General features: G+C 43.5%; 1 protein-coding gene across 2 annotated transcripts in view; it reads right to left on the reverse strand.

Moving 5' to 3' along the window:
* The window catches only part of DNAH5 (dynein axonemal heavy chain 5), a 283,307-nt gene that overhangs the window by 128,756 nt on the left and 134,481 nt on the right, over positions 1-20,070 (reverse strand). For both annotated transcript variants that reach the window (XM_053906889.1, XM_053906888.1), the window contains exons 32-37: positions 15,305-15,461; positions 11,502-11,714; positions 10,522-10,746; positions 8,971-9,143; positions 980-1,158; positions 183-370 (exon numbers count right to left, since the gene is read on the reverse strand). In XM_053906889.1, the coding sequence (XP_053762864.1) occupies positions 183-370; positions 980-1,158; positions 8,971-9,143; positions 10,522-10,746; positions 11,502-11,714; positions 15,305-15,461 (1,135 nt within the window). The remainder of the gene's footprint in view (positions 1-182; positions 371-979; positions 1,159-8,970; positions 9,144-10,521; positions 10,747-11,501; positions 11,715-15,304; positions 15,462-20,070) is intronic.

A 20,070-nucleotide genomic window follows, 5' to 3' on the forward strand; every position in this document is an offset into this window, starting at 1 on the left:
TGGAGAGACTACATCACAAGTTATTAACATGAGCTTCGTTTAACACCAAAGGCCTTCACAGAGGAGTTAAAATCACTGTCGCAATTTCCATTCATGAAAAATAAGTGACCTAAGACGAGGGAAATGCATGAAAGCTGTGAGATGAAGGCTGAAATTCAGCAGCTCTTCTTGTGGTTCCTTACCATGGTCAGGAAAAGTCCAAATTCAGGGTTCATAGTCACATTATCTCCATCGGTGAAAATAAAAGACTTTTTGCGCTCCTTTTTACATGTCAGAATAATGGAAATTTGCTGGGCTGCCACTGACAGAACTGGTAAATCGATACGGTTAAATTCATCAAAACAACCCCAGGATCCAGACTGTGCTAATCCTTCGAAGGGAAATTAAATAGAAAATCCAATTAGTATATAATTTCGGAAAGCCAAGGAAAAGAGCATTTTGCAGCTGCCAAGACAAGCCAGAGATAAGTCTGTTCAAAAATAAACTTGAACAAATAGATTATGCATAAAGTGCCCCCGAAATAACTCACAATATGGAGCTCTATCTGTAAACAGCCAACCTGCAGGGATAAAGGAACATTACAATGACAAGTGATGTTGACATTTGATCCACACAAGAGTGGTTAAGATTTGGATTTTCCAAAAAGTTGTACAAAGTTTAAAAACGACACTGAAATACAGCCAGTTGTTGAAAATTTTTTTTTAACATTTATTTATTATTGAAAGACAGAGAGACACAAAGCATGAGCAGGAGAGGAGCAGAGAGAGGGGGGACACAGCATCTGAAGTGGGTTCCAGGCTCTGAGCTGTCAGCACAGAGCCCAATGCGGGGCTCAAACTCACATACCGCGAGATCATGACCTGAGCCGAAGTTGGATCCTTTACCGACTGAGCCACGCAGATGCCCCCCAAAATAAATCTTAACCAGATAGTCTACCTTAGCTTTACATTTCTCATCAAATAAAAAATATCACCCTCACCTTTAAAAATCCGTCCAAGTCCTCGGAAATCCATCTGGTCGGAACAATTGAAAACCACGACGTACTTCCCAAGACATCGACCCATATCTTTCGTAGTTTCTGTTTTTCCTGTTCCTGCGGGTCCAGTGGGAGCTCCTCCCATGCTCATTCCCAGAGCTTGAGCCAACGTGATATAACACCTGGAGGAATAGAACATCACTAGAACCATGCCCCCCGGCACCTAGATGACACGTCTGGGACATCACAGTAAAATGAACTGCGCACAAGACTTAAAAATGGAAAATTTAAGCCACTGTCCCTACATAACATTTCCAAAACTGCACCCTAATATACACTTTCCTTATGGATATTTGTTAAGGAAAAAGGAGGGGCTGGCCTATGGTTAACTCAGTTTGAAAACTCTTAAAAAGTTTCAACAGGCTTCCTCATGATAACATATAGCGTGAGATTCTCCAAGTGTGAAAAAATAGTACACAGCATTTCCAAAACTTACTTGGCAACGATTTTCACAGAAATCTACCAACATCTAGAGAATAGTGTTCTATGAAACAGATTGGGAACCATTAGATCAATTCCCTTCTGGGAATCTAAGTGTCAATAATTTGATGTACTTGGGTACAAATGATCACATGAGACAAATCACACATTGCTAAATGATCATATCTTCAATCTATTTCTGGGAGTGCCTACTGTACCTTGCACATACCTTCTATTATCTCTTATCACATGATATTAACAAATAAAAGATTCTGATGAGGAAATACAAGAGTGCCTGGGAAGGAAAAAACTACCCTGATAACTCACTGATGAATCACTCAATTCTCCAGCATCACCCAGTGCTGTCAAAGTGATGAATCTACAAAGTGATGAAGTTGAGGGCTTTCCTACAGCGAACTCTATAAAGCATTCATCTGGACTTGAAAAAAATTTCAAAGGAAATAAAGTGATAGTCCAATGTGAAAGGTGGGAATAAACAGCAAGCACACCAACCAGAGGTCCTCCAGAGTCTGTATTTCATTGGAAGTGGGTTCCTAAAAAGGCAAGTAAATGACTTAGCCCTCAATGTATATGGAGCCTGGAAATGGAGAAGACAATACAGGAGGACGCCCAAGCTCACTTTGATTTTGCCTTTTAATTCAAAGTTTTATTTCCTGCCTTGCACTTTCGTTATCCCTTGCGGAGCAGTCTCTAAAAATAGTTAACACGTTGTGCTCCACTTACATTATCTTGCTTAAGCCCAGAGAATCCTGCAGGGAAGCTACTGCTGTTTTTCCCACCTTACAGATCAGGAGAAAGGCTCACAGAGATGGAATTATTTCTCTCGAGATCGTGGTAGCAGAGCCGAGATCCGAGCCTACCTGTCTGGCGGCAAGCCCTCAGCTGCCCGGCTCGAGAACACGTCCACCCCGCCAGGGTAAGAAATAAATCTCCGAGAGCTCTGACCCCCAGCTACTCTGTCTTGCAAACCCTCTTTATAACTGGGACCATTTGAGTTTATATTTGAACTGAAGCAGTAGTAAGTTGTTAGGTTGCCTAAAAGAAGTCATCCTATTCGTGCAGAAAATGAGCAGGCAAGCCAGGTGCTTTATCCCTTACTTCCTCTGGGGGGTGGGGCTTCTGTCCATCTGCTAGGCTGGCACGCGGGCTCTTCGAGGACCTGCCTTTCAGAGTCAAGCGTGCATCTGCCAGAAAATCTTCATGTCCATGTTTACTTGACCGTCCCGAGTATTCTACATGCATGTGTACCTCTCTCCCTCCCTTTCCTGCTTTCCTTTCCAGTCTCTTTGCTGATTTCAAAAATGTCATCATTCAGGAACACGATTTGGACTCTGATGTGATCTAGGGGCCTGCTCCGCAGTTTTCTCTCTCTCCGCTAGGCTGCCATAAAATCTCTGTTCTCAGGAGCTGGGTCTAGTTCACATTTGTACTTCCAAATACTTGCCTAAACCCTGGCACCTAGTACTCTATGAACATTTGCTAAACAAATGGCTTGTGCCCGTCCAGCCATAGGCTCCTATCTGGTTCCTCCTATCCCAACAGCTACTGGAGTTAAAGATGCAGAATGTGGGGTGTCTGGCTGGCTCAGTAGGCAGAGCATGAGACTCTTAATCTCAGAGTCGTGAATTCAAGCCCCAAGTTGGGCATGTAGCCTACTTAAGAAATAATAAAATAAAAATAAAATATGATTCCTTTCTATCACACCAAGAGTTTAAGAGAGAGAGAGAGAGAGAGAGAGAGAGAAAGAGAGAGAGAGAGAGATGCAGAATGTGACTACCATGCTAAATCAGCAATGACCAACCTCATGACCTGGGTCTCATTATGGTATGCAATTTAAGCAAATCTGTCACCAACATTCATAGCACCCTACATGCATTTCATCACATATAAACCAGTAGTGCTTTTGGTTCCTATTCTTAAACAGTATTGATTGCAAAATGCTGGGAAATTTCCCAATGCAATTATGGTACACACATCAAGAACATATTTTTCTTTGTTTCTTTTCTTGGGGGGTTTAGTTATAGACTCTGATTATAGGACGTACTTAAGGAGAAACAGAAGGAAACATTGAGAGGCACCTGGGTGGCTCAGTCAGTTAAGCATCTGACTCTTGATTTCAGCTCAGATCATGATCTCATGGTCATGAGCTCGAGCCTTGCATAGGGCTCTGCACTGGGCACGGAGCCTACTTAAGATTCTCTCTTTTCTCCCCCCTCTGCCCACCCCACTGGTACTCTCTCACTCTCATGCTCTCTCTTTCTCTCTCTCTCTCAAAAAAAAAAAGGAAACGTTGATAAAGAATGTGTTATTGATGACTGCGAATAACCATAGTCATAGCAACAATAATGAGTAACATTTACTGAGTGCCAGGCCCTCATTACCTACATCTGTCACCTCTAGTCCACACAGTGATTCCAAAAGGAGGGAATCAGAGAGTTTAGGTGTCTGGGCCAAGACGATGCAGCTATTAAGGGCAGAGTCCAGTGGTCAACACACAAGTATGATTCACAGAAGCTGTGAGAATACTTCAGAGAAAGGCACATGTTTTTCTGTTTAGACCCATGTACATTTCTTATCAAGCAGATGAGAAACTTCTATAAGCCTTTGATTCCTGCTGCCCTCTGCCTGAGTGACAGTGTAGTAAGAATGATTCCTGTCCTCTCTGCTTGTGCCCAGAGTGGAAGGAGGGAACGGCCATGAAAAAACACCACGAGCTTTCAGAAAAAGGCACTATATGTTTTTAGTGAATTAGAATAACTATTTTATCATCTGGAACAATGGCAACTCCATCCATGTGATGTTGAGCTTCCCAGAAACTACAGCCACCAACGTTGTTGACTTTCCACGGGGCAGTCAGCAAAAGACTGATGAGATATCAATGCCTCTGCCCTTTGATTTTTGTAAGGATTAACTTTAGTGAGGAATTCTTCGGGAAAAGGGCAGGAATGCTTACAGTGGAATCCCAGTGACCGGCAAAAAAAAAAAAAAAAAAATAGGTAACTCACTTCTCCCATAATCAAGAGAGTTAAAGAAAAATAAGCAAATGAACATTGAGGGGGACACAGGCTGAAACAAACCCTGGAATCACTTCCACTTCTATATTTAACAGACACCTGCTGTGTTTCTAAAGTTCTCAAGTTCTCTGGGGTGCGTGGGTGGCTTAGTCAGTTAAACATCCAACTTTGGCTCATGTCATGATCTCACCATTTGTGAGTTCGAGCCCCATGTCAGGCTCTGTGCTAACAGCTCAGAGCCCGGAGCCTGCTTTGGATTCTGTGTGTGTGTGTGTGTGTGTGTGTGTGTGTGTGTCTGCCCCTCCCCTGCTCACATGGGTCCTCTCTCTCTCTCTCTCTCTCTCAAAAATAAACATTTTAAAAAAAATTTAAAGTTCTCAAGTTTTTTTGATACAGAAAGATGTACAAGACAATGAATATAGTGAAAGAATTAAGATGCAGAGAAGTTTGTAGACTATATACCAATACCTATATGTAAAAATTAAATGTAAATTAAATGTAAAACTTTTACCAGTACCTATATGTAAAAATTAAAAAGAATTTTGACATACTAGCATTTGAAATTTCTAGAAGAGGAAATAAACTGTTAAGTGTTAAAAAAAAAAAAAAGAAAAAAATTTACTCTCACACTTTCAACTTTATGTCCTTTTGTACTATTTAAATTTTTCATCACAAAGATGTGCCTCTGAAAATAAACATTTCGTTCATTCATTCTGGAAATGCTTATTTAGTACCTATAATGTGACAGCACTCTTGTAGGGGCAGTAAACAAGTCACAGGAAGTCGATGCCAGCTCTTTAGCTGACATCTTAAAGGAAGGTAACAAGTTATTCCAAAATAGGAAACAGAAACAATAAAGTTGGTCAGGAGGGCTAGGGGGAGTGTGGGGGTCTCTGCTTCTTGTGGCGGGTCTGAAGTGCCCTCTGAGGTGACATTCGAACAGAGCCCTGAAGGTGAGGGAGCAAGCCATGCCAGTACTGAAGGGAAAAAGAGTTCCAGGTCAAGGGGACAGTAAGGGCAAGGGCCCCGAAGCAAGAGTGTGCTGTTCTAGAACAGCTAAGGAGCAAGTGGCCGGAGCTGAATGAGGAAGAAGAAACAGAAGAATAGCTGGGGCCACATCATGCCATGCCACATAAGGTCACTTTATTTTGGGTGAGATAGAAAGACAGTGCAGGGACTGAGGCAAAGAGATGACAGAATAGGACTTCCAGTGTCTGAATGGAGAATAGACCACAGCGGGGGGCAGGGGGGCAGGGCAATGGCAGGAGCAGGGAGACCAGTCAAAATACCGTTGCGAGAATCCACGCTAGAGATTATGGTGGTTTGGAGCAGCATGATAACAGCAAATGGGTGAAAAGCGGTCACATCCCAGGTGAATTCTGGGAATGGTGCTGAGCAAACGTGATGACAGAGGGGGAGATAATAAAGCCAGAGAAAAAGGAAGGTATCAGAGATGCTCCATGGATTTTGGCTTGAGCGACCCAAGGACGGAACGCCATTTGCTAAGATGACGAAGACTAAGGAGGGTGTGTCTGTGGGGCACGATCAAAGCTGTTAACTGTGAATTCCGGGCAAGCATCCGAGTGGACACGTTGGGCAGGTATGTGGATAGATGTGTCTGGAGCTCAGGGGAGAAGCCCGGGCCAGGTGCAGACTGGGGAGTCCACATCTGGACGACACTCGCAGCCACAGGGGATCACCTGAGCAGCGGGCGTAGACGGACAAGACTCCCGGCACATTCTGGGCTTAAACTGGGAAGGTAAAGGGGAAGCAGAACAAGGGTACGAAGGGCCAACTGGAACAGTACAGAGCCAGGGGTGTCTTGGAAGCCGTGTGACGACAGTGGATCACAAAGGACAGAGTGCTCAGCTGTGCACACCGGTGGTCCCTCACGGGTCAGGAAAGACAAGAACAAGAAATGACCAGTGCACGGAGCAACAGAAAACGTCTGCATGGTAGCTTCCAGAGAAGGCAGAGAGTATGAGGGGCAGCTACACCCCAAAGAGATCCACATTCGAATCCCCGGAACCTGTGAACAGGTTGCTTCGAGTGACTACCGGGACCTTGCAGCTATGATGTCAAAGGTCTTGCGATGATCTGGGATCACCTGTAGGGACCAATCTAATCTCACGAGTCCTTCAGAGGAGAGAAGGGAGGCAGAAGACCGGGTCAGACGTGGGACTGAAGACAGAGGAGAGTCGATGCCTGAAAGGGTCTCAACCCACCGCTGCCGGCTGTGAAGATGAACCAAGAAAAAGTACAGCCTCCCAAAGCTGGGAACGGCCTTCAGCCGACAGTCAGCAAGAAAACCCGGCCTCGCGTCCTCCACGGCCAAGAAACGAATTCTGCCAACAGCCTGCAAGCACGGGAAGGGGGTTCGCCCTTACAGGCTCCAGGAGGGAGTCAGCCACGCTGACGAGTGTCAGACCTCTGACACACACTGTAAAATCATTAATTTGGGTTGTTTAACCTTCTAAGTCTGTGGTGACCTGTCACGGGATCAATAAGAAACTAACACAGAGAGCCCAACTGGAGTGAATTCCACATAAAAGAGGTGAAAGACAAATGGGTGCTTCCAAGGAGTTGTGATGAGAGCACAGGAATGGGAAGAAACGCCGAGGCGTCACAGGAGGATTTTCTTTCCGGTAGCAATTACAGCATATTTGCAAGTTGATGAGAAGGATCCAGCCGGAAGTGAAAACTGATGCTGTCCCAGAGAGGAAATCACTGGCGGTGGGGATGTTGGCTTTGGATGGCCGCACAGACCATCCATCCAGAGAACCGACTGCACAAGAGCAGGTGCCCTGGATAGCCGAGGCGTGAGTGGGGACCGAGGGCGCGGCCCCTCCTGTGACAGCATCTTCCCCACAGGACAGGAGAGGCGGTCTTCGCTAGGGAGGGAGGGGGGTGCTGGGAGCCTAAGAAGACAGTAGGTGTGAAATCACTGCCTGAGCCACAAGCGTCTCAAGGAACTGGTCACGTTTTGTGATTATCTGCCTCTGTGCTTCAAAACAAAGAGAAACACTCCAAAAGGACATCCAAGAGCATCCAGTATAAGTCATCTCCAATCCAGGCATAAGAAGGAATCGAAAGACAATGAAGAGGAGGAGAGTGACAATAAAGTCTCTCTGTTGAAGGTCAGCATTTCATTTAGCATCTGGAATGAGCAGAGAGAACAATCAAGCAGCATGTGAGTAACATGCTTGTGTCAAACTTCTATGTTTTGTGTGACAATATTTTTTTTAATTTTAAAATATCTTTTTTAAACATTTATTTATTTTTGAGACAGAGAGAGACAGAGCATGAATGGGGGAGGGTCAGAGAGAGAGAGAGACACAGAATCGGAAACAGGCTCCAGGCTCCGAGCTGTCAGCACAGAGCCCGACGCGGGGCTCGAACTCACGGACCGCGAGATCATGACCTGAGCCGAAATCGGACGCTTAACCGACTGAGCCACCCAGGCATCCCTTCTTTTTTTTTTTTAATATTTATTTATTTTTGAGAGGGAGAGAGAGAGAGAGAGAGAGCAAGTGGGGGGAAGGGCACAGAGAATCGGAGACAGAATCTGAATCGGGCTCCAGGCTCTGAGCTGTCAGCACAGAGCCCGACGCCAGTCTCGAATTTACAAACCGTGAGATCATGACCTGGGCCAAAGTTGGACGCTTAACTGACTGAGCCACCCAGGGGCCCCTGGTGTGACAGTATTTGTCATCTAATAGCCCAGAAGTTCATTCCATGAAAATAAATGATATTAACCATCAGCTTCTACTGAGGCCAAATACCGCTTTTAACACTCAGCCATTTTGTCCAAAATAAGTAGGCAGCACATCCCTGAACAGAGCACATATGCAATTAGTTGATGCCACAGAGTTCAAAGTGGACTAAGTGAATTACAGAATATGAGTTGCGGAACGACTCTTGGAGACAGACTGGCTCATCTTACAGATGAGGAAACTGAGTCTAGGGAAAGTGCAAGGCGCCTCTGGCTAACAGAGTTGCTACGTAACAGGCAGAGGACAACAGGGAACTCCAGACGTCCTGGCCAATGTCCTCCCCATCACTTTTCACCTGTATTGATACTCAATTTCTTTCCTGCTAGGAAACCATCTTAATCATCTCTAATAACAGCAGGTGCCACCATCCCCAGTGCAACCCTCAAGGCCAACTGTGATTTGCACCTATTGACACGGCAGTTAATTCCTTTTCTTGCCCCGCTGATGTCCACTGAGGTCGTTTAAACTTAGCCTCCCTAAGACTGAAGGCAAAGGAAGCAAGGCGTTTCGGTCACAAAAACCCAGATCCCATGCAAAGACCCATGTGTAAAGCTAAAGATACCGTATTTCCAAGACTTTGGTATAATAGAGCCTATAAACCCTAAAGAGACAGGAGGCAGAAATCTCCTGAGTGACTCAGGAGGATAAAAATGTAGGGGAGTGGGTGGAGGGAAAGAGGTTGTGGGATCACAGAACCTTCCATCACCTGTCTGTGAGTGGAGTTATAACAAGCCTGTCAGTGCAGCCTAAAAATTCATTCTGGTATATGAAAGCCACATCCGTGATATGGATCATCATCTTGTCGGAATCTTCGTTAAAATAAAATCTGCACTGTTTCAGCCACTCGAAGTCTGTAGGGCTCTTGATATGCATGTGGCACTGAAATGCAAAAGGGAGATGTTAGAGCTGAGATGAGAACCACTTATTAAATATGCACATTAGCATTCACGTAGATCATAACGGGATGTAAGACAACCCAGCTGGTTTGGAGATATCAACTACATCACCATCCAACCCATTCATTGACTGATCGGCAAAAAGGACACTTGAGAAGATACAGGAATAAGAAAATTCAAGAGGAACCCCTAGTTGTGCCCACCAATGTAAACAGCATGACATATTTTAATAGATATTCACTTCTCAAATTGCACCCTTAAATGCCCCAAACCACAGCCCTAACCATAAAGTACAACGCATGAAAAATGTTTTCGCATACAAAGACAGAATCAAACAATCTCATTAGGAAAAAGGCATCTCTTGTGATTATGACAAAGTACAATGTTGGGGTTTTTTTAATCCATTCGTTATCCTTCCTAGGATTTGCGGCGGGCCAAAATTTCTAACATCCAAATGGCAGGTTATTGACCAGTAACGCTTTTGTCTGAGTTTTCTAACCAAAATGTTAAGCCGTTTTCATCATTTTTCTTGGATAAATAATAAATCTAAAATTATCCTGGGCCCTTTATTTCTCAGAGAGGCAAACACTGTGCTTCACTATTAAGAGAGATTAGACCACAAGAGCTTCAATAAGCTGTCCTTCTCTCCGTTACGTCACAACCGATCTTTTATAATCTTTTTCACATAACGGGGTGAGACACGATCCAGAAAGTTATTATGAAAATAAGGGCTTTTTGCCTCTTATCTAATGTTCTATTTTGTAGCAGAGGACAAATTTCACTTCTTTTCACATTTCCTATTTTCCATAACTACTAAACTGCCTTTGCTACTCTGTTTTCTCTTGAAAGGCAAGAATCTGCATGACCTCTGGATGTCACCAGCCATATTAGGAAAGGCCATTTGCAATCAATGACATAAAATGTAGCGAAACTTGTTAAAGATGTGACTTATCCAAAAGCCTCCAAGGAAGCATGAACCAATTCTTCTAGCAGTGTTACCTGTCATTTCCATAGCAAGAGACACTGGTAATCTTTAATAACTAACAGGAACACAAGACCAATGAAAGCTTTTTTCAGGATGTTCCATGGCATTTTAGCTTCCGAACTGGTCACGTAAAGAATCTAAAATAAAGTCTAATTGATCAATAACATCTTAACAAGAGATCATCAAAATATGACTGAAATTTTGGTTTAAAGACTGAAAAAAAAAATTTGACAAACAAGTTCTCATCAGGAAGATGACCCTTTGCCTGAATCTAACCTTTCCTTTGAATTCATTCAAACTAATCCCAGTGGGTAAACACAGATATTGCCCAGTGTTTGCTTTTCTATAGATGCCATAGTATTTATAAAGCATTTACCAGGTCATCAAAGATATCCCTTTGGTGCACATGGATAGTAATCAAAGTCTCATATTTAACTCGTTCCATGGAACTCAGATCCTTCGTCGTGATGCCTATCAATGTATTCAACAGCTCCAGAAAAGACTGATTGGTTTTCTGCATGATTTTTTTATCAAACTTGGCATTTCTGAGGGCTTCTTCTGAATCCCGCGTCCATATCATTTGAATTCCTAATAATCCAACCTTATGGAAACAAAAAAAGGCTTTATGAGTGTGTGTGACATATTAATATATTTAAATAGAAATTACAATATAGTGAATGATGGTGATTATTATGCAAATGTAAGGACATCCTTGATTATTTCAACTTGATTCATTGTTTGGAAACCGATGGAAACTCTATTCATAATGTTCCCTGGCAGTTACACATATACAACCTCATGATGTGTCCACAATTTTTTCCTTGTAATTTTAAATCATTTATTGTTTAAGTCATATTTCTCCCTAGATAGATTTTAAATTACTGGAAGGGAAAGAACATGGCTTAAACCTGTTTTTCTCAAGCTAGCAGGGTTTACATGTGGTAGATACCCACAAAATCTTTATTGATCATAATGGTTAAGAGAACATCGGTTTTTACATTTTAACACTAAAATACATTTCTCATCTTTCTGGCTAAGCATACGCTCAGTACTTTGTTATGATTTATTTACTAAAAAGATTCAGCAGGAAAAAGAAAAACCTTTTAGGTTAAAGAAAATATAAAGAAAATGTATCTATACAACATGTGTAAGATGTTATTTATACTTATACGTATATATATAACCAAATAATCTGTAGCTGAAACCTTCAAGCTTATCTATATTAAGAAATCCTTAAGAAAATCTTAATACTGGTCCAGAGTTAAATTATAGTCAGTTGTGTAGTTTACAATAGGCAATGTACGAGATCTAGTATGACTATTCTGTAAAAAATATTTTCCAATTTAATACACTGACCTGCGCAGGGAAGGAAGAAAGAAATTCAATCAGCTGGAAACCTGTTTCTTGAATATTTGCAGCTGCCTGGCGAATCACAAGATGTAATGAGGACTGAGACTCCTCCAAGAGAGAATTAAGCCAAACTTCCACATTGCCCTCTGCCATCACAGGTTTATCCAAGTCAACCGTCTCACCCTCTCGAGAGGAGATTGACAGAATTCGATCATAGATCTACAATAGAAGCCAAAACAGAAAAGAAAAAACAAAGCTATATTCACATAAAGAATGAATTCCTCCACTGCCCTCTTGTCAGTGTTATCCTTCCTGAAGGAAGGTAAGCTATAGATTATAAAATAAGAGGCAAAATATGATTCAAAATCAATTTCAAGCCAAAAAAAAGTCACCCATGAAATCGAAAAGGGAATACTTTTCGAACTGAGATAAATCAATTCCAAATCATCTACACCTGAAAGGCAAAAACTTACTTCCTAACAGAAATACTCAACGTAAATGTGATGATCGAAAAAAGTCTAGTTTCCGCCAATGAAATGGGACACTGTAAGAGCCTGTCATCCACACCACAAGCTTATCGAGTCAACATTAGCAACGACCAGGCCAATATGATCAATGCAAACGCCTTTCCAGGTAATTCCACGTCTCTACTAATTGTCGTCTTTACAGGAGCTCCTGGTGGCACATAACGTTTTCTTTTTCTTTTTTTTTTTTTAATGTTGTTTTTTTTGTTTTTGTTTTTAGAGAGAGAGAGAGAGGAAGAGAGAGGCAGAGAGAGGGGGAAACAGAGGATCTGAGGGTGGGCTGTGCGCTGACAGCATGGAACTCAGTGCAAGGGTTTGAACTCACGAACCATGAGATCATGACCTCAGCTGAAGTTGGACGCTTCACCAACTGAGCCACCCAGGTGCCCCGATGTTTTCTAATTCAAATCCAGCTCCTAGTCTGGTCTTCTCACCTCAGTTTCCACGTAGCATGGCATCATGAGGATAGCATGCTATTTGCTAAAATACAGGTTCAAATGGTGCTCTGCCATTCATTGACCATGCGATGGTGGAGGACACATCTCTGAGACTGAAATTCTTGCTCATAACTAGTCATTAAAACCTATGCCTGTGCTGCTTCCCTACTCACTTCACAGGCTGCTCATAGCATACAATAAAATAAGGCAAATGATCAAGTAAGTACAAATTTGTTGCGTTCTTGTTCTTTAATAAGTGGGATACTGTTTCCTTGGGCTCCAACGTAGTACCGTATCAATGAATCCTCCTGTGTCGTAGACAGAAGTGGTCTACCAAGAAGCTAATGAGACAGAAGTTCCACAGCCTGTCACTTCCACGGGCCCTTTCCAAGTCCTGACTAGAGTTGTAGATTTATAATTTCACAGGAGTGAGGACCTACAAAAACCGGATCTGCCCCTGGTTGTAGAAAGGTTATAGCAAGAGAAAACAGCAAAAAAGCGATGCTATTTATTTTAAGAAGTAATTGCTATGAATAGCGGCTAAAAATGAGGACGTTTCATTGATTCCCACTGTGCAATGAGACCGTGAGAAGCTGCACTCTAGAACCGTTCAGTCCTAGTGCAGAAGGATGTAAGAAAAGCATCGGGAAGAACTTCCTGTGCAATTCAGTGCCTCTTTCAACCCACACATCCAGTAGGTCTACAAGAAACAATGGTTTTGACCCGCTAAATCCATACTGCCTTCCCTTCCTCTCTCCCCATTCTCCTTCATCAAGGCTCTGTTGTAGCACCTCAGCCTTTTCCATCCCGACTGGGTTCCATGCCTCCTTCTGTTTTACCTCCTACACTGAGCCAGAGAATCTTTCTGAAACACAACTGGGTCACCGCCCTGCGTAAAGCCCTCCTGCACCTTCTGTCATGTTCAGGATGAAGTAGAATTCTGTAGTGTGATACGCTTGGCCGTTTGGAATCTGGTCCCATGTCTCCTTCTTCCCCTTCTCCCTTTGCTCATCGCTGCCCATCAGGGTTAAAATGTGTACCCCCAGGGTGCCTGGGTGGCTCAGTCAGTTAAGCGTGTGACTTCAGCTCAGGTCATGATCTCGAGGCTCATGAGTTCAAGCCCTGCTTCAGGCTCTGTGCTGACAGCTCAGAGCTTGGAGCCTGCTTCAGATTCTGTGTCCCCCTCTGTCTCTGCTCCTTGCCCATTCATGCTCTGTCTCGCTGTCTCAAAATAAATAAATGTTAATTTTTTTAATTTAAAAAAATGCATACCCCCAAAATACATGTTGAAGTCCTAAGCCCAGAACCTGTGAATGGAACCTTATTTGGAAATAGGGTCTTTGTAGACGTCATCAAGTTACGATGAAGGTGGACCCTAATCCAATAACTGGTGTTTTTATAAGAAGCAAATCTAGACAGAGAGACACAGACACACAGGGAAGATATCATGCAAAGATAAAAGCAGATATCAACGTGACATGGGTATAAGCCAAGGAACATCCAGGGTTGCCAACTGCCACCAGAAACTAGGAGAAAGGCGTAGATGAACTCTCCTTCAGAGCCTCCAGCAGGAACCAAGTCTGCTGGCATCTTAGTTCAGACTTCTAGGCTCCAGAAAGGTGAGAGAAGAAATTTCTGCTGTCAATCCAGAGCAGCCGTAGGAAACCGACACAACCCCTCACATAGCCACACTCCCGACACCCCAGGCTGCCCGCACTTTTCAGACCTTTGCACCTGCCCTTGCTTCTGACTGGATCATGCACCCCTTTCTCCACCTGCCTGGGTAGATTGCACTTGCCTTCAAATTATCAGTTCAAGTACCATACTGTCCCGCAGGGAGCCTTCCCTGACACCCCTTATACCAGGCTAAGGCTCCCTGACAGCATCCCCATGTTATTTGTGCATAACACTAGCACAGCAAGTCAAGAATTACCAACCGTTAAATGGCCAGATTTCTCATGAATGTTGCACGGCATAAAAACAACTTCGGTGTAATGATAAATTCTTCCCTGGAGCCCCAGGACTAGCACCATGCCTGACACACAGCCACGGGCATGAACTTAAACGAATGGCTTTTGATCGCGTCCAATGTAATCACTCCACCACGGCACCAGCTGCACTCTAGAAACACCCCACCCGAGTGCGGATCCCGGAGGTCTCTGATTCTCGAGTTCAGCACAACATCTGGCACATGGAAGTTGCTCCCCGAGAGCATGCCAGGATGAATAAGGGAATGGCATTGAGGGTTTCCGGGAAGCCCCGGAGGACGACTGAACACACTGTCAAACTGGAAGGGCCTCTTTCCCAGGGAATTCGGGGTGAAGCGATGGATCAGGCAGTATCTTCCAGCAGCCGTGAAACGCAACCTCCCTTACGTTGAACGGCTTCTCTTGGGTCCCCCACAACTCCATGACCCTAGAAACTTGTAAGGAGTGTTTCAAAAAAAAAAAAAAAAGGCTTCAATCAAGCATGATGAGCACCAGGGAAGACGATCACGCCAAATACTTCTGAAACCTAATTAAAACAATCAAATCACTGTGGCAATTCTGCTTCGTCAAGGGACTATTTTCTGAGCGATTGGTTTCTTTGTTTCGTTGAATTTCGCAACAGCTAACTTGGCACAATGCTACATACGATGCATCCCTAATCATATTTACACTGTTACTCAGATTTACACTTTGGATAGTAAGAAATCACACAATTCTGAAGGCACGTTGGGCCCAAAAGTTTGTTTTTAATCACTAGCTGGGAGTAACCCTATGCAAACACACATCAGAGAGCGATTGTACAAAGACAAGGGAAGTTTAAGATATGGCAATTGCCGGCCAGCAGTTAGAATTAGGCAAACCTTTTCATGGAACTTGACAGTTTTGATGTTGTCAAACACATTCAGCAAATGGGCTTGTATCGTGTGTGTGTCTGATGCCTGCCCCAGGATCTCCAGAAGGGCGGGGTCCGAGACAAAGAAGAAGCGAGGAAAGCAAAGACGTTTTTTCTCCAAGTACCTAAGTGGAGAGGAAAAGAGAAGTTTTATAAACACACAAAGCAGGCCTTTCTAGAAATAAACTCATCGGGACGGTGAGAAGGGGGAAGGATTGTGAGACAATCAAATTTTCCCACACACTGTTCGATGTTTTTGTCCTGTGATTCTTACTAATCTTGCCTAGTAGCATTCCGTATTTGGGTGAAAAACAAATATTTTTTCCAGAACTGATAGGAGAGTTTCTTCATCTTTCACGAGTGTAATGCATACCCTTGAGGTAATCTGGAAAAGTTTGTACTTTCTTGGTGGAGGACGGGAGCAATCACACTCAGGGAGTTTTGGAGGGGGAGGGGGGGTTGGTCTTGCTGCAAGCACATTGCTGTGTCAGCTGAAGGGTGCATCTCATTCTTGGAATTGTATCTTAAAGAATGCAATGAATCCATTACCGAAGCAGAAGGCAAAATCTAGCTCTGAATAAACTGTGTGAAGGGGCCCTGGCACTATTCTCTGCCTCCAGGAATTACTGAAACCCAGAGAATTTTCAACTGTGCTTTTGTTTCTATATTTTGTTTCTATATTTGCTTAACTTTATGGTGTTTCTTTGTGTGACGGATATATTTTTCTGTTATTTTGTTTAATGTTTATTTTCGAGAGACAGATAGAGCACGAGCCGGGGAGGGGCAGAGAGAGGAGGAGACACAGAATCCGAAGCAGGCTCCGGGCTCTGAGCTGTCAGCACAGAGCCCAACACGGGGCTTGAACTCACGAACTGTGAGAGCATGACCTGAGCCGAAGTCGGACGCTTAACCGACTGAGTCACCCAGGCACCCCTGTTATTTTCATATTAATACCTCTGTACCTTCATTTTCTTGCATCCTTCGATATGCTTGCTATAGTTTTCATTGTAATTTGTTTTTGAGACCTTACCAGAAATCCTTTTTAAGTGTTGTCTGTCTGAAAAATTTCTATTCCTTCCTCGCCATGGGTATTATTATTTGTTTCCTGTGTAAAATCATGAGGGAAATATTCTTATTTCACAGAAGCAGATTCTCTTCATAGGAAGGTAGGGTTTTTACCGAGGACAGTGCGGACCAGAAGCTGGAGCCAGCTGGTGCCCTTGAGGGCATGCAAGGGGGACACTTGGCTGCCCATATTTAGTCAACTGCTGGACTTCTGTTTTGGTGAATGGTATGCCCAGCATGAGGGCAAGAGCTAAATTCCTTAAGACAGAAGACAGGACTTTTTTCAGAGGCTGAAAGAGGCAAGAAAGGAAGGAAACAGAAGGATAGACGATGCTACAAGAGGTGCTCCGGGTGATGGACGAGCTTTCTGTATGTGGTGTAATCTTCCTCCTGAGCTCTCATGGAACAATCAGTAAAATACTACAAACCATTGCTTTGGCAATTTGGATTTATTCACTTTCGGCACGTGAAAAAGCACAAAATCTGGCCTCAAAGAGGGGGCAGGATAAGGCTGCCCAAAGAGTCTCTGTTTACATCCCCCTCATTTTCTTAAACTCTTGCTTTTATGCTCGTGTTTGTTTGGGTTTCTTGAACATTTATTTACTTTTGAGACAGGGAGAGACAGAGCATGACTGGGAAAGGAGCAGAGAGACACGGAGACAGAATCCGAAGCAGGCTCCGGGCTCCGAGCTGTCAGCACAGAGCCTGACGTGGGGCTCGAACTCACACACCTTGAGATCACAACCTGAGCCGAAGTCAGATGCTTAACCGACTAAGCCACCCATGCGCCCCGTGCTCATAGTGTTTTACGTTGTTTGTTTTTAGCTTTTTCTTTTCCTTACCTTAAATAGGCTAGTTTTATTTTAAATATCCCAATCCATCTTATTTGTAGAAGCTTGATCTTTATTCTTTATTGAGAAAAGATTTCCTTATTCCTTGTTCTTTTTTTTAATGTGTATTTATTTATTTTGAGAGAGAAAGAGGGTGTGATCAGGGGAGAGGCAGAGAGAGGGACACACAGAATCTGAAGCAGGCTCCAGGCTCTGAGCTGTCAGCACAGAGCCCAACACAGGGCTTGAACTCACCAACTACAAGGTCATAACCTGAGCTGAAGTCAAACACTTAATCGACTGATCAAATTTTTTAAATGCTTATGTATTTATTTTGAGAAGAGGTAACATAAGCGGGGGAGGGGCAGAGAGAGAGGGAGAGGGAAAACACCAAGCAGGCTCCAAAGTGTCAGCACAGAGCCGGACACAGGGTTGGATCTCACAAACCGTGAGATCACGACCTGACTTGAAATCAAGATTTGGACGCCTAACCGACTGAGCCACCCGGGCGCCCCTCACATTTTTCTTTAAATTCTAGTTAGCTAACATTCAGTGCAATATTGGTTTCAGGAGTAGAATTCAGTGATTCATCCCTTACATACAACACCCAGGGCTCATTATAACAAGTGCCCTCCTCAGGACCCATCACCCATCTAGCCCATCCCCCATCCACCTCCCTCCATCAACCCTCAGTTTGTTCTCTATCTTTAAGAATCTCTTACGGTTTATTTCCCTCTCTCTTCTTCCTTTTTTACAAAAATTCTTCTTTTGTCAAATGTCCTTCAACAGTTACTTGACTTGATTCAATAATTTTATGAAACATATCAAATACCTGAAAACCTATTTTTCTAAAAAGTTATTTTGAAGGATTTGCTTGCAAATGGTTTTGCTTTAAAGTTAACATTTAAAGGGTGTTTTACCGATGCTTTAATTGCCTATGATCTTCGTGATTAATAATGTCTTCACAGGACAATTTTCTAAAGGAAAAGTATTAGCATAGGCCCATGGCATAAGCTGTTGGGATGCCCATCACCTAGATTAGAGTAAACTTGCAAATATTTGCCAAGGAAAATCTCGGCCCTAGTTCCACCTCCTACTGAACCTGCCTCCACATGTAGTGGGGTAGACATCCATCTAGGCATGGTCTTGTTTAGACTCTTCAACTTTCCTAAAAGCATGCCAACTTCATCACCCTCCCAGCTGACACCAAAGTCTATGGATTTGTCTTTAACCAGCAGTGCCAATGGTCTATCACCTAGATTCTTGTCAGGGCTTAAAATCCCTCACATTTCACACTGCCCCATATCCTCTGTTAACTTGGATATACCAGTGATATTCACGAAGGAGTTCCTGAAGAGTGTGAAGGCATCCCATCGCGGCTTCCCTGGATCAAGCCATTCTGTCATAATGTCTCCCACTTGACTCACACTGGGGTAAGGCAAGTAGGTGAGGATTCTGCTGAGTGTTCCCATTATAGAGAATGCACAATAGAGTATCGTCCAAGGTGTCAATTAAAAAAAAAAAAAAAAATGTTGTTTTCCCGAGCAACTGGAACCTTTCATTTTATGCATCGTATGAATGCTATACCTAATTGTATATCACTCTTTCCTTTGTCCCTGGGAAAAAAGCCTTTGGTCTCTGAATCTGAGGTCCATTTATAGCTTCTTTTTGAGACAAGTTTACCATCTTTGGTTTTTATCCTTTCCTTTCACCTTAATTTTCTCATTACTTTATTATTTTCCAGCAGCCACTGCAAAAGCCACTTAACCAGCCAAGCATAGGTAAGTAAGCCCCCTCCCTTACATGTTACCCTACAGGTGTTTCTTCTATTTTCATTCAGCTCAGTCACGTTTTTGGTTCAAGTTTAAGCAACACCTCTACTTACTTCACAGAGATCCTTCCACAGTGCCATTTGAGGCTCAGAATTTTAACCACCGCCCATGACTCTGAGCACAGCCTGGCTTAGGTGCCCTGGGTTGCTCAGTGCACAAGACAGCTGCCTAGTCACAGGTGGTGTTATAGGTACTATTGTAGGTCATGAGAACATGGGGGCGTTGGTGTGGGGAGGGGCATCCATCTCCCAGAGTTAGCCAAGGAGACATCATCACTTAGTTGGGGTTAAAAGCTCAGAATATGGGGCATGTCAGTGTCATGTACGTCTCAGCACAATTAGCAACCCTGATGCTGCTCCCACTCGTGACTACAGATGATCGTGACAGGGAATTTTATGTGTCAGCTTGGCTGGGCCACGGTACCCACGTATCTGGTCAAACTTTGTTCTAGATGTTTCTGTGAAGGTTTTCATTTTAAAGTTTATTTACTTATTTTGAGAGAGACAGAGAGAGTGTGAGCAGGGGAGGGGCAGAAAGAGAGAGGAAGAGAGACAAGTCCAAGCAGGCTCCATGCTGCCAGCTGCAGAGCCTGACACAGGGCTCGAACCCACAAACCATGAGATCATGACCTGAGCCGAAACCAAGAGTCAGATGCTTAACCAACTGAGCCACCAGGCACCCCAGTGTAAAGGTATTTTTAGCTAAGATTAACATTTAATCAGAAGACTTTGAATAAAGCAGATTATCCTTCATAATGTGGGTGGGCCTCAACCAATCAGGCAAAAGCCTAAAGAAAAAAAGACTGACAGCCCCTAGAAGAAGGAATTCTGCCAGCAGACTGCCTTTGGGCTTGAACTGAAGCAGATCATCCCTGTGTCTCCAGGCTGCCAGCCTTCCCTGTAGATTTGAACTTGCCAGTCTCCTCCATCACATCTCTCTCCCTCAGTCCCTCTCTCTCTTCTTCTCTCTCTCTCTCTCTCTCTCTCTCTCTACCCCCAACCATGTGT

The sequence above is a fragment of the Panthera pardus genome, unplaced genomic scaffold, assembly GCF_024362965.1.
Source record: "Panthera pardus isolate Hobbes unplaced genomic scaffold, ASM2436296v1 HiC_scaffold_2, whole genome shotgun sequence".
NCBI lineage: Eukaryota > Metazoa > Chordata > Mammalia > Carnivora > Felidae > Panthera > Panthera pardus.